The 14,816-nt window shown below is 44.9% G+C and overlaps 1 protein-coding gene across 2 annotated transcripts in view; it reads left to right on the top strand.

Moving 5' to 3' along the window:
* LOC119442720 (tyrosine-protein kinase hopscotch) overlaps positions 1 to 14,816 on the top strand; it is a 59,202-nt gene that overhangs the window by 27,419 nt on the left and 16,967 nt on the right. For both annotated transcript variants that reach the window (XM_037707699.2, XM_049662335.1), the window contains exons 14-18: positions 419 to 800; positions 2,806 to 2,914; positions 3,459 to 3,663; positions 7,766 to 7,887; positions 8,614 to 8,783. In XM_037707699.2, coding sequence (XP_037563627.1) covers positions 419 to 800; positions 2,806 to 2,914; positions 3,459 to 3,663; positions 7,766 to 7,887; positions 8,614 to 8,783 — 988 coding nt within the window. The remainder of the gene's footprint in view (positions 1 to 418; positions 801 to 2,805; positions 2,915 to 3,458; positions 3,664 to 7,765; positions 7,888 to 8,613; positions 8,784 to 14,816) is intronic.

Genomic DNA, 14,816 nt, shown 5'->3' with positions numbered 1-14,816 from the left:
CAAGTATATGTTGAGACCCTGCTAGTCATATAAGAACACAACATACTCTAAGCTGTTTCAGGGCACACTGTTGTAATACATTGCATATTATGTGTCTCTACTTGCAATATGAGCAAGACAGAGGTTTGCAGGAAGTTGGAGACTTGGAAGTGATCAACTGCCATTGAACAGATGTCTTAGGCTGAAGCCAACATTCTAACACGATGACTCGTCTTTGTGAGGGCGCCCTGACGAAGACAAGTCCCTTTGTAGAAACGTTGGCTCCATCCTGAGGCATCTCTCTTTCATCAGTACTGATCACTCGCAACATAAGAACTTATGTAAAAATCAAATGTTTCTCGCTTTCATGAAATGCTCGTGCTCACTGTGAACGAGGGATTTCTGCAGGTTGATGTTGTTCCTTCTTTTTTCGCCCCAGTGTACAACTCTAGGCGAAGTCATTCATATGCCTCGGTCTACCCTCAAGCCTCTTCACCAACTGGGCTGTCTGCAGACCCAGTGAGCCCTATGCTGGGGAAAGCAGCATCACCGTCTTTTGCATCCATGGAGGCGAATCGGAGACTAGAAACGATTAGGCAGCACCATGCCCCTATCGGAATGTCTGCCGCCTCAGCGAACGAGGCTCTATCGCAAAGGCGCGGATTCAAGTGGGGCAAGAATCCTTTCCGCTTGCACTCATCGGAAGTTAGCTACGACAACCTTTCGAGCTGCTCGACATCAACAGTTCAGTCAGAGGTGACGCTCCAGTCAGACATAGGAACGTGCATCGATGTGGAGAGCCTGGTCAGCTTGGAGGAGAAGTAAGTTGTCAAATATGAATGAGTTCTTTAGGGGTGTGCGAATACTGAATAATAAGCTAAATAATAAACCGATGTGGATAGAGGAAACAGCAACAAAAGCAGCCCATATTTCGTAAAGTGCGAAAGCATGTGCGAAGATTGGGTTGATTGGCTGCTGATAGGCAGGCAGGTCCTGCTGGATACACGGTGACGGACTTCATGCTGCTTCAGCAGCTGTCAGTTTAACCCGCACCTGTAGTCTTAGACTGATCACTGATGCGGCAAGCATTGGGTGATGGTTTGCGGCCCATTACCACATTGGCCAGCAGCAAATTTTCATCACAGTCATACTGCTCAGGCTGTTAGGCCTAATCGGTGTTGCTTCATCGGGTGTTGGTGACTGAAGTTACGGTTTGGTGCCGAGTTGGCACAGATTTATTTTGCAGCAGCCGCGCGACACTCAGAAAGCTGACTAACTGCCTCATGAACGAAAGCAAGTGCACGGGATTAGCAGCGAAGCCAGACATTTCTTTTGGGCAGGGGGTTCTATGCCGACAATTACCACTCCTCCCCCTCCTTCACGTACTCTCTCTCTCTCTCTCTCTCTCTATATATATATATATATATATATATATATATATATGGAGCTTGTAGACCACGCAAAGACAAACTCCTAGCACTCCCCAGACAAGAATGCTTTAGCAACGAGGATGCACGTCTTTGCGTTGCCGAAACAACACCTTGCTTAACTTTTGTCAAAAGTTTCTCGTTGCTAAAGCGTGCAGCTACTTTGCATCAAATTATGCTATCATCCTTGTGCTATTTTTAAAAAATGATATTAAATTAAACTAATATTTTGTTTATGAATTGATTCGTTTATATAATGTATATCTAATGACTTGGAAAAACGAACAGCGCTAAGAATGGGGCCAAACGAACACAAGACAGCGCACTATCGTGTGTCTTCTTTGCATTTTTCCACCCAGACTTGTTGCAGCCCAGGTAACAGTGGAGATAACCGTTGTTTTCCAGCCAGATCTTGTAATGAGTAGTATATCTACGGCTACGTACGGAAGAGAGCGGGCACAATTTGCAAGTCGCCTATCAATTGTGCTTTTGGCGTTGTGGGCATGCTATATTATTCTGGATTTAAAAAATGCAGGACCGAAGCTTTGCGCTCAAATTTCAAAAATATATGATGTAAGTTTCACTCACTTTCGGTGACCTGCTGTCCGACTTGTTTGAGGAGATGTTTGGAAGTAACTTGCAATCATGGTATTGTAGTCATCACGCAACACATGTTGTTATTTGATGACACTCGGGAATTGATGAGGCAGACAGTTGAAGCAGGGCGGCTTCCTGTTTAGAAGCTTTTGTGAAAATTACGGCATCTGTAGTTCGCAGTAAAATAAGGGCCAGTAGCTCCGAGAGATTTGAAAGTGTCGTGTCTCCTGACACCCGGCTATTCTGAAAGTTGCCGAGACGTTTAGTTAGGGTGGGCTATCTGCAGCAAGCAGCACGTGTTACGACGGGGTAATTGAGCCTCAGCTAGGCGACTGGCCATGGCCGTATCGTGTTGAGCGATCGGGCATTGACGAGATGCTCTCTTTATGTCCATAATTATTTGCCAACTTCGTTCTTGACACCTTCATTCTTGACACCCCTATATGTTTTGAGGCATTAGGCAGTATATATGTCTATGTGTCAACCATATTACGTCATAGCGAGTGTACAGGGAGCAAAATTTTTTGGAAAAGAAGTTGAGTATAATGAACTGACCTCATGATAATGTCCGCATAGTTTTGGGCACGAAACTGTTACTCCGTGCATAGTGCACTCATGTGTAGCCATAGTGCACGAAAGCAAAAATGAGAGAGAGAGAGAGAGAATTAATTTAGCTGTAAGATGGACGACAATAACAGGAAAAAAAATTTGCTCGTACTGTAGCCATTGTGCCGTGAAGTTGCAATAGCACCTATTATTTTGTGCCACCCCCACGACCCCTCTCCTATTTTCCCACGTACAGTGCGGACAACATCATTTCATTTGGTAACACATCGCCCCTGGTGGAAGAGTCCGGTTCACCGTGGGTCATTGACAGTCAGCAGCTGATAAAAGGAAAGCCACTTGGCCAGGTAAGTCAGGCAGGCTTAACAAGCTGGATGCCTGAACTGCAGAGAAATTCAGACTTTTCGTGCAGCCCTCTTCTCGTAAAGTTTGGTCATTAATGGTGCATAGCATATGAAATGCAGGCAAACTGTGTTCACCTAGTTCTCTGAGGAATGTAGGTTGACTTTGTGTTAGATGTATAGTTCTGTTGTAGGTTAATATCTTTATAATAGGGCTATGCTGATTTTTAGACTAAATTGAATATGAATAGGATAGTCATGGAACTGAATCGAGTGCAGGTATGAATGGGATATCCTTCTGATACTTCTTTATAGATTTTGATGGGCAAACATGTTTGTGCAGGCTTTTCACTTGAAGTGACACAGGAGAATTATCATTGCACAATTTCTAGTGACACTTGAAGTGTGGTTTCAAACATAATGCAATATACCCTCTTGAGCGGTTATTTCATAAACACATACACCCAGAAAGAGGTCTCACATTATATCAATGCAAATAAGGTGCATATTGTGCTGCTGAGTCCATGATGTGGCCAACTTTTGTGTGCAGGGCTTTTTCGGTGAGGTGTATGCAGCTTCCCTCAAGAAATGGGCAGGCCTACAAGAGGAGATGGTGGCTGTCAAGTGCATGCGCAAGACATCTTTGCTTGAGTCCTTTCAAACCGAGTCGGGCCTGCGTGACCTGCAGCGAGAAATTGAGATCATGAAGAGCCTTAGGCACCCCAACATTGTCGAAATCAAGGGCCTTGTTGAAGGTATGCGCAATGCTTTGCTTGGGCATGCCAGGCCGGGATAATGTAACGATTCTATGCCAATGCCATTCCTTTTTATGCTTCATCAGTGGTAAAAGTGGCACACCACCCGCGTTATCAACAGGATCAGCTGGCCGTGAGCGGTGAATGATAAGAGTGGCATAGAATCGAGCAGAAGATATCGCTACATTATTCCGGCCTCTTTTTTTTTTTTGATGTTTCATGTGTTGGTTTCACTCCTTTTCTCGTGTGCCAGGCACTTAAGGCACTTGTCAGTGGATGAGATACTACATCTGTTTACTTCACATTCACCAGCTTTTTTCTGTCGCCGTTGCATGAACTGGAATCTGAAATCTGTCGACAGCAGTTTGAACGATGATGTACACTTGCAAGCCCTTTACCATAATTTCAGACTCTTTTGCTAAATTTCATAGCTGTTTCTATGCATGTTCCATTGCTTCACTACTGTTGAACCCACTTATAACTGTACTGGTTTTGACAATATATATCAGATAGAACAATGAGCAGCCAATGCACCATTAATTCTCACGTGCGTTCTATAGTAAAATAAAACGCTTACATGGTAAAGTAAAGCGCTTACAACAATGCTCCCATGTCAAGTTATCAGTTATAACAATTAAACTTGGCTACTGGGTGTCAGCGCCAAAAATAAAAGGAACATGAAATCTGGTAAAAGAAAAAGAAAAGTGAGGTGCTTCGCCGCATCCGCCTTTGTGCGGGAGAGGGAGAGGGAGGGGGCGCGCGAGGCCGGTGATGTGATGCGACGAAGGCATGCCGTGCTGGTTGAACGGCACAAAGGCAGATGTGGCGAAGCAGCTGACATTTCTTTTTCTTCTTTTTCTAGGTTTTGTGTTCCTCTTATTTTTGGTGCTGACACCCAGTAGCCACCCAGTAGCCAGATTTAATTTTTATAGCCAATAATGCGGCATGGGAACATTGTAGTAAGCAGTTTATTTTACTATAAAACACACGCATATAAACTCGCCATAAGGCGATTTGCTGCATCCGAGTAAGCTCCTCATTGTTACACCTGAGTATTCTTAAATCCAGTACTAATGCCATAAGTGGGTTCGACTGTACTTTCTGTTGAATCAAAATGTTTGAATGTTTGCACCCTCTGCTTTTTTGTGCAACCCGGTTATAACAATTATGGGTTATAACCATTGGATTTTATTGTCACTTGAATATTGTTATAAGTGGGTTCAGCTGTATATTATTAACTGACCTACTTTATGATTTCGTGCATGATCTAAATATTTTCGTAATCTATTTAAACCTGTCTGCCCTAAGCATTGAACATTGGTGGCACAGCTGTGCCAATTGCGCCAAATTGTAGCGAGAGCGGTTCTTTGTGCCATCCTGCTCCAAAATGGCATTCTAGCAGAAAATTGCGCCAAGCCTGCGCCAAAGATGCATAAGAACTGCCTCACCAGTAAAACTAGAACCAAAACTTGAAGATCTATCATCATCATCATCATCATCATCATGAAGGTAAACCGAGCAGCCAGAGTCACAGATATAGCCTATGCCATCGGTCTTCCATTTGCTGTTTTGGCTCTTTTGTTGCATTTCTCTGTGGCAGAGGTTCCAATGTTTTGCCAGTGTGCGGTCTTGTTTGTCCCATTTGTGGTGCACTTCTGGGTTCCAGTTCTGCGTGGAGCTCGCTCAAGGGGACTGTTGGATCAAAAAGACAGCTTTGGATACTGTTTAGTCGCCCATTGTTTTGCCTAGATTTTGACGGTTCCATTTGTAATATGTGTACTCAACCGCTGGATAAAAGAAACAGGAGGGAAAAAGAAAGGGAAAGGCAGGGATGTTAGCAAATGCTGGCCAATAACTCGCTATTAGTGGGCACCTTCCTTGCAATCCTGCATGATCGAAAGAGCAGATCCCGTGGTTATAATTTAAACGGCTTTCATTTGACCAAATGCACAGTTATGCAGGAGAAACTTCGCATGGTAGAAGTAACAATACCTTGAGACGTCTTGTCTTCCCTGTAACTTTGGTGTAGTTGCGCATGTCTTAAGGGGCAGATATACTCCGACGTAGCGTGCGCGGCACGGCGAGGTTACGTCGGCTGAAGCGCCACCCTCTACAGTCCGACGGCTCCCGACCACCAACGTGACCGGCGGCTCCTGACGCGCTCGGACGTCGTTTGGCTCCGAATAGAGCCGCCTGCATTTCGCGCCGACCGCACTGAACACGTCAGCACCGAGCACCCTCTGTCGTCGCTGTAGCTACTCATCGCCAGTACAAAATGGCCGCTTTACACGAAAACGCGCGTGGAATCCGCACGAAACGAGGGAGACACTCCACAGGTACAGTGCCTAGAATATACTTACTAATATTCTAGGCACTGTACCACAGGCACAGGTCCAAGTGGCGAATGGAATTGTTTCGCAGGTTCACGACAGATGGCGCGACGTTCTGCGCATTAACTGCGCATGCGCTTCTCCAGCTGCGGCCGCTGTGCCGCGTCGGAAGTGGTTGCACTGTAGAGATTCGGACTTGCGCCTGGCGCGGTGTCGCCGACGTGACGTATCCGACCTCAACCGCCGCCCGCCCGCGCGCCGAGAACGCCGGAGTATAACAGAGCCTTTATAGCACGCAGGTGTTCTTTACACGCCAATGTTCCGCAATCTTTTTCTTTTCTTGCTTGCTTGAAGTGCGGCAATGTGCCATTGTCTGTTGCAAGTCAAAATGGTATAAGCAGCTTTGTGCCATGATATGCGCACAGGAAAAGGCATTCTATAAAAATATAATAAAACTAGCCTAGTAATATTTCTCCCCAATGCCACATTGATACACATAAAGCTGGCTCTGCTATATTTGTTGACTATTTCAGTTAATATCTGGACCATATAGTGTATAGATGTACATTCGACACTGCGCCAAAAGTAATTAACGCCAAAAGTAATTAACACGACGCCAAATGAGCTTTTGCCTGCGACAAGATCTGAGCCAAAATGGTGAATGTCTGTTCAACCACTGATTGGCATTTTCAAGCAAAAAATGCTTTTAGCTCCCGTTGTCGGCGACCTTCAAGTGACCTCGAGCCAAACTCAAACGAGAACATCCGGACATTGTTGCGAGAACAAAACGAGATCATCCGGGCAACCAGTCAAAAGCTTAAAAAATGCGGTCTCTGGCCCTCAACCCTTTGTAGTGGACCGCATTACATACGCTAGATACTTACCAAACAAGTTACAAAAAAATATTGCTTCTGAGTTCTTCCTAATGTTTGTTCACAGTATCACTGAAGCTTTAACTTCTAGCACGCTGAAGTTTTATTTGTCATTTCCAATAGAGACGTTCAAAAGGCAGATACAGGGCACCATACACTTGATTGTCATCTTTTGGCTTTGAGACTTGGGTTGCCTGGGCTCTTTCCAACGCCAGCGGTCCTGCGAGTTCCATGGCACAGGTTTTGCACCACATCGAAAGGTGTCGCCACACTGTGTGACCAAGCCGGCAGTGTTCGGCGCGCCGCAGATGGCTGTTTGGCCGAGATAAGACTTGCAGTCAATGAGGTTCTGTCTGTGACAGGAAACTATTGCGTCCATATGGACCAGTGCCCAGTATGGCGTAGGTGCGGTGTGGTGTGGTGGGGTGTGCCGTTGCGGAACATGCACTACACCCATTTTAAGATTGTGGCTAGTATCATCTCCACCCAATCTGCTTTGCCAGGTAGCCATTTCATGCTTACATCTACTCTCGATTACGGGAGAGCCAGCACTTTTGTTATCTAGCTCACAGACGCTGTGATAGGCAAATAGCCTGCATTAAGGGCAGAATGATTAGTAGAGTGTGTTGCTTTGTAGCACATGTACATAAAAGAGCACTTACAGCGGTTATCTTGCTGTTTCCAATCAACTATAGAGGGTTCTGCCTCACACTGGCGCCAAACGCCAGCTATTGGACAGAATGTAATGTTGAAAAATAGATTTTAATAGTTTTATTGATTGTGCAAAGTATCCTTTGAATTCCCCTCTTCTGGTGCCTTCATTGGAAACCTGTGCTTCAAATCAAATTCCGTTGATTGCTTTTGATTTGTGTGCTTGTGTGTTTTGGTTTCTTCATTCAGAGCCTGAGATGATGCTGGTCATGGAGTTTCTGGAGATGGGCTCCCTGCTGACATACCTGCAGACGTACCGAGAGAAAGTGACTCACCCGCAGCTCATCAAATACAGCGAGGACATTGCTAATGTGAGCCACTCCTTCATGCTATCCTTAATTTCACAGGTTTTCCATTACCATCATTTTGTAAAGGCTTGCATATCATCTACTTTATATGCAGTATTGCACTGTATATTATATATCTTTATTCCTGTTAGTACCAGAGCAAAATTAACCTAGAATCTTGATCACAATCAAGAATCCACACCCTGACTTTATGCCAGAATGCAGATTATGTGCAAATTTTGCCTTGAGATGTGGCTTCATGGCAACGTGCACTGCGTCTACAGGCCAACAAAATCTGCAGGAGACCTTTTGCTGGCCTGTTGGAGGCACCACTCTTGTGTTCTGTTTTTGCAGCAATATGATTTGCATGTATGCTTATAACAAGATTCTACAGTTCTTATTTTTAAAATTTATTTTTTAATCTGTGTGTGACGCTACATATGGGAATTCAGTGGCACTTATAAAAACCTTGCTGGGTTCCTGACAGCTGAAAAGCTTGGGCATGCCTGATATATTAGTATTTTCATTGCAAGTATTTGGGTGGGCATAACACTAAGGACGTGAACAAATGCTAATGCACATTGAAAACGACATGTCTGGGTCTTTAGTGCTGTGCCCACCCAAATATGTACAATCAACTAGCTCATATCTCCACTTTACTGCAAGTATTTAGTGCAGTGTTTCCTGAAGACTGAGCCACTTCTTACAGACTCTTAAAAGAATGATGTTTTTCACACTGCTTCTAAACAGGGTATGGAGTACCTGGAGGAGAAACACATTGTGCACCGGGATTTGGCTGCACGGAACATCCTGGTGGCTTCTAAAGATCAGGTCAAGATCAGCGATTTCGGCCTTGCCCAGTTCACGGTCAATCACTACTACTACATCCGTACCCAGAACCGCAAGCTGCCAATGAAATGGTATGAGAGCCTCCTAGTGAACTTCTCCTATACTCCATTTTATAGATAGCAGGCAGCGCTGCGAAAGCTATGCAAGTATGGTGGAATCTCGTTAATACGATTCTGCATAATATGTTTTTCGGGATAATACATTTCTCTTTCATTTGTGATAATTTGGTTGGATAGTACGATTTTCGGATGATACGCTTTATTTTCCGGTTCTCTTGAAAATCGTATCAACGAGATTCAGCTGTAGTGTGGTCATAGAAGTCTCACTTTGCACATTTTTCAGTGCAATTGCTTTTTATTTACGTCTCTTTTTACGGAATAGATGCTTCGTATATGTACTACAACTACAGTGGAACCTTGATTATAGGTTCCTCCAGTCATGCGCCGACCCACAGTTTACGACGAATTGGTTTGGTTCTGGCAAAACCCCCATAGTAATAGTGTATTAAAAACTCGATTGTAGGACGCAATTTTACGCCGACTCTGCCTCGTACGACGCCTCTCTGGTGCTGTTTGGGATAAAAAAAAAAAAAAAAAGCCCTAAGCAGACTCTCTGGTACTCTTTAGGATAAAAAAAAAAAAGTCCTAAGCAGACCCAGGCTGCACTTGAGCACACTGCAGCCGGCTGATAACGGGTCTGCAATGCCGTATTTACCCGAATGTAACGCGACCGCGATTGTAATGCAAGGGGCGACGTTTCGAGTCAGGCGAAATTTAAAAAATAAGTAAAACCGCGAACATAACGCGGGATGAACGGAAAAAAGAACACAAGGAACTTTTATTCAAGGAATTGCAATTCGGAAACTAGTTCTCTTCACTCATCACCGTCGTCTGAAGAGGAGACGGAGCTTTCCTTGGGCAGTATTCTTGGGCGATCACTTTTGCGAAATTTCAGTGTGACTCGGCACTGAAAGCGTCCCCGGCAAGTCTTTCTGACGCTATCCTAAGCAAGCAAGCTATCAGTGCCAAGAGAACTGTCGGCCGTATACTTCGAGGGGTTCCATGCCGGGATGAGCCGATTCTCGCGAAAGCGAAACTGTCTTCAAAAGTGATCGCCAGAGAATCAAGTCAGTCTTCCGTGCCGTGGAGCTTGTTTGAGATTCAAGTACTTCTTAAAAGACCGCACAACCTATTTCATTCGGGGTCAGTACCAGGTCACTTCAAGTTCCACAGAGCCTTTGAGAGGGCCTGCCGCTAATCCCTGCCATCTGTAAAACGTCGACTTTCCCAGCTCCTCGGCCATCAAAATTGCTTGTCTCTCGAAGCGACCGTCATACTGAAAGCGCTGCGTTGCCATAACGTCGCGAATTAATGGAGTCGAACCACAAAAGGCCGTAGTGTATTGCAGCATCGTAACCAGCCACAAGCACAGCGAAAAGCAGCTTCGATTCCACCCCAAAACAAGTTCTGACTTCGATCGACTTGTCTATGGATTGGATCGAGACGTAAAGTTACAGGTTGCCAATGTAACGCTAGAAATTGCGGGATTTAGGTAGAATAAAAAGTGTAAGAGTGGGGTTGAAGATTAACATGCAGAAGACAAAGATAATGTTAAATAGCCTGGCAAGAGAACAAGAATTCAGGATCGCCAGTGTAAACGAGTACATTTATCTAGGTCAATTACTCTTAGGGTACCCTGATCATAAAAGGAAGTTTACAGAAGAATAAAATTGTGTTGGAGTGCATACGGCAAGCATTGCCAAATCCTCAGTAGGACCTTACTACTGAAAGTTTAAAAGAAAAGTGTACAATCATTGCATTCTACCGGTGCTAACATATAAGGAATAAACTTGGGAGGTTAACAGAGAAGCTCGAGAACAAGTTAAGGACCGCATAAAGAGCGATGGAACGAAAAATGTTAGGCCTAACACTAAGAGACAGGAAGAGAGCGGTGTGGATCAGAGAACAAACGGGGATAACCGATATTTGAGTTGACATTAAACGGAAAAAATGGAGCTGGGCAGGCTATGTAATGCGTAGGATGGATAACCGGGGGACCATTAGAGTTACAAAATGGATACCAAGAGAAGGGAAGCGCAGTCGAGGACGACAGAAAACTAGGTGGGGTGATGAAGTTTAGAAATTTGCAGGCGCAAGCTGGAATCATCTAGCACAAGACAGGGGTAATTGGAGATCACAGGGAGAGGCCTTGTCCAGCAGTGGACATAAATATAGACTGATGATGATGATTGTTTTAAAATTGTCAATTTTGCTGTTATTCCAACACAACGCGAGGGTCGAGTTCAAGCAACAAAAATCATTTTTAAAAATTCACGTTACAATTGAATAAATACGGTAATTTTTTAATAATTTAATCTACATTCCTTGGAACAGTGCAGGTTCAGGCCGCGGGCTTATTCAGGCGGTCTGTACCCGATTTTTGGGAAAGACTGAACGTCACTGCCTATATTCTTAGTTTTTCGATTATACGATACCCGGATTATACCACTGTTTTGTGTGGTCCCCGCAGAGTCGTATAATCGGGGTTCCACTGTACAGTGTCTGGACGTAACATTACGCCGAATCGTGTATTATTTGTGCCCCTTTCTGCTGAAATATTCTTTAAAATTTCTTTCCACATTATTTTGGTAGAAAAATGTTGATTGATAATGGAGGAGTCAAACGGCTAATCTTCCCCTTGAATTTCATACAGTGTTATGGATTTTACTGCAATTTCACATATTTATGACATTTTTATGCTTCAGTGATTATATAGTTGCCAGGCTTTTCTTTGGGTACTTTCAAATGCAGTGGAAAATTTCTTTGGTGCTGAGCCTTTAACCCGTCCCATGGCAAATTTTCTTTTTCTTATTTCAGAAAACAGCAGAAATTTTCCAAATATATTTCACAGCTGATTCATTGCAAATAGCTTTTGTTATTGCAATATCAGTAGTTTGTTATTTTTAATTGTCTGTTGTCATCAGTATATTTTTATTTTTAGGAAGTTTTGAGCAGCAGGTAAGCATGGCTACAGAAAAAAATGTACATGCATCTTGCAAGTTCTTGGTAAAGAAGCCAAACATGCTTGTGTTGTCCTTCATGCACTCTGCTGTTCCTGGCGCTTCAAGGAAAGGAAATCGCAGAGGTGCAGGTGGCACAGTGCTTCTGTTGCGAGAGGGAAAGCGAGAATGCGAGAGAGGCTGCCAATGGCTCAAACTCTTCCTTGTAGTACTTATCAGAACTAAGTTGAAGCTCCAAACAAGACTCACTAGTGCTTGCCAAGTGTACTTTTTCACTTGCAGTGCAAGAAAAATTCAAAAACACCCTGCTTCTGGAAGTGAGAAAGGTAGCTCTGAGAAAGGCAGTGCAAAGGTCAGAGCTTTGCGCTGCTGTATTTAAAACCCAGGGGAGCCAGACTTTCGCTGTGTTTCTGCCAATCGTGACCACAAGGAAACTGTTTTCTGCAAATCTTGCTTCATCTAGTAGCGTAGCATTTACAACAACATGTTAAAATGACTGCAACTCATCTGTGGCACTCAGTAATTGAAATACAATCCCGCTAAAATTCCCCTTTAGTGCTCCTTTCAGCATGGAGTGGTTAAAGGCAGCATCAACTTGGTTCAACACAAGTTGTTTAGAACCTCACAGAGTTTAATGCAATGTGAGGTGTCACCAGCCCTGAAATAGCAAAGCAAATGAAAGGGGGAAAAATGGATTCTACAGCATCAGTCAAGGTTGGGTATTGAACCTCAAATTCTTCACTTCCAAAGCCCACACATGTTTGACTTGGCCATATGCTTGTCGGTAGATGAACAGGGAGATGTCTAGTCTTGTTATCATTTGTGTTCTAAGTGTGTAAACAGAGTACGAGATTCCACATTGTCCTCTTCCTCCTCGCTATGCGGGCCAACATGGCGGTGAAATTGAGTGTCAGCGTCACCTTCGAAACGCTGGTCGTGATAAGCACATCTGTGCCAGCATATATTCCTGGAGGAGCTTCTCCTTCTAGAGCGCAGCTTTTATGTGCCTGTTCCTGCAGTGAGCGTTGGCGGCGTAACTGAGCGAATGAGCACAGGAAAACGTGAAAGCGAACGCGGATTGCAGCAGGGGATGAAAGACGGGAGGAGGAAAGCAGAGAGGAGGGTGCAGTGGAGACCATGAGGCGGAAATCGGAGGAGGGTATGGCAGAAGCATGAGAAGAAAAGTGTAGTGCGGCGACGATGGCTACGAGATGGCGCCAGAGTAGCACGCGTCATCTGGTAGATTTGTCGGTAGCGGCTGCTGTGAATCACGCCTACGTGCTACTCTCGCGATCTCCAGATTAGCGAGGCAGTCGCACCACACTTCGATCCATTTGCAATGTGCTGCACGAGACAGATTGTCCGCGCCAGCCAATACAGTAGAACCCGGCTGTTACGTTCCTGGGTGCTGTGTTTCCCTGGCTGTTATGTCATTTTCGGCCGGTCCCGGCATAGCTCCCATAGAACTCAATGCATCGTTGCAGCTGTTGCGTCGCAGCTGTTGTGTCGCAGCTGTTCCTGCATCATGCGTTGCCAACTACCACCCCGCGCTGGCCCGAGCGGCCATGTTGAACTTTCATGTCGCTTGGCTTGGTGGCTTGACGATGGGATTGCCCGCCCAAAGTGCCGGGTTCGACACCTGTGACGTATTTTAGGTTTCCGCAAGCAAAAGCATGGCCTTTGAGATGCGTATTTACCATCTAAAGATGGTTTGTATGACGTGTCGGGGCCCTAAAGTTGGTTTTGGCATATAGATGTTGCGTAAAAAGTCCAAGGACAATAATGCCCCCGCCGCGCTCCGTATGCTGTATGTGCGAATGAAAGCTTGTGAGGAGAGCCGCCGACCACGGCTAAATCTTGCGCTTGCAAGAAAAAAAAAACGGGCAGGAAGCGCGCCTCTTTCTGTCGCGCTCGAGACACCGGGGAAATGGGCGGTTGAGGCAGCAACTGTGTACTGCGTGACTGTGCGCGGTCGCGCGGCCCGTATCTTGAAAGCGATCTGCGTCGGCAGCAGAGTCTAGGCAGCATAGGTGCGTCAGCGGATCATACCTCTGTGTGTGCTGGGTGTTCTCGGCGCTCAGTTTGCATTGAAGTGATAGGTAGCACGAAGGTCACATCGCTCGCTGCTGCTGCCGCACTTCCTCAAGCCAGCGTTTTGACAGTGAGTGTCCGCGCTTATCGAGTGTGATGTGTTCATGTTTGCCTGTGCGCACTGACACCATGCTTGTTAATATAGTTCATAAGCGAATGTTTACAAGCTTATATGGATGATAAAAGTACTATCCTTACTTTGTATAGCTGTCTACTAATTTTCTATCGCAATCGACGCTTTGGCTTTCGGGCGAATCTGGGACTTTTTTTCAAACCTAGGAATTAAAATAAAATTGTGTGCAGTTCATCACTACTCTCATTTCTCAATTTTTCCTGTTTCTCGGCTCTCAATTTTTTTTTTTTTTTTTTACTGTCTCGTGAAAAACGCATCAGTGGAGTTCTACTGTATATTGCGAAATGCAAACACGTATACAGTGGCGCTCAAGTTTCCCGTTAGAGAGTATCGTAATCCTCAGTGAATTTTTTGTGATTTCTACCGAAAATGCTAGTTGGGGTGGAAATGTGAGGCATAATTAGTGCAATGAAGAAATTTACTGGCGGCGAGAAAGATAATGATTTATTCCAAAGGGAAACATTTCCCAACATCGCTACTACCACCTATTCATCTTTGTTTATTGACCCTTTTCGCGGAGCAGTTTGTTTTAGAGAAACGAGATGGCACTCACGGCGGCCCGCCATACCTCTCCTCAGCGACCGCGCACGAATACGAAACCATTACCGCTTCTACCTTGCTTCTGCGTGATCAGCTGTCGGAAATGCAACTGAGTTTTCCCTAACACACTGTGCTCCAATCATGCTAGATTGAATCATGTAAATTGAAGACGTGTGCAGTAGTTGGCTGCAAAAATAGTGACTGGCATGTTAAGGAATAGAATGAATCTGTGTGGCCAAGTTCGCGGACCGCTGCTGCAATTGTCCGAACGTGTTACCGGCACTTCGTGATGTACGGCTTTCCTCGAGGATACAGAAATTT

Source organism: Dermacentor silvarum, chromosome 2, assembly GCF_013339745.2.
Source record: "Dermacentor silvarum isolate Dsil-2018 chromosome 2, BIME_Dsil_1.4, whole genome shotgun sequence".
Taxonomy (NCBI): Eukaryota; Metazoa; Arthropoda; class Arachnida; order Ixodida; family Ixodidae; genus Dermacentor; species Dermacentor silvarum.
Note: the sequence above shows the minus strand (reverse complement) of the source record. Positions and strands in the feature narration are given on the sequence as shown.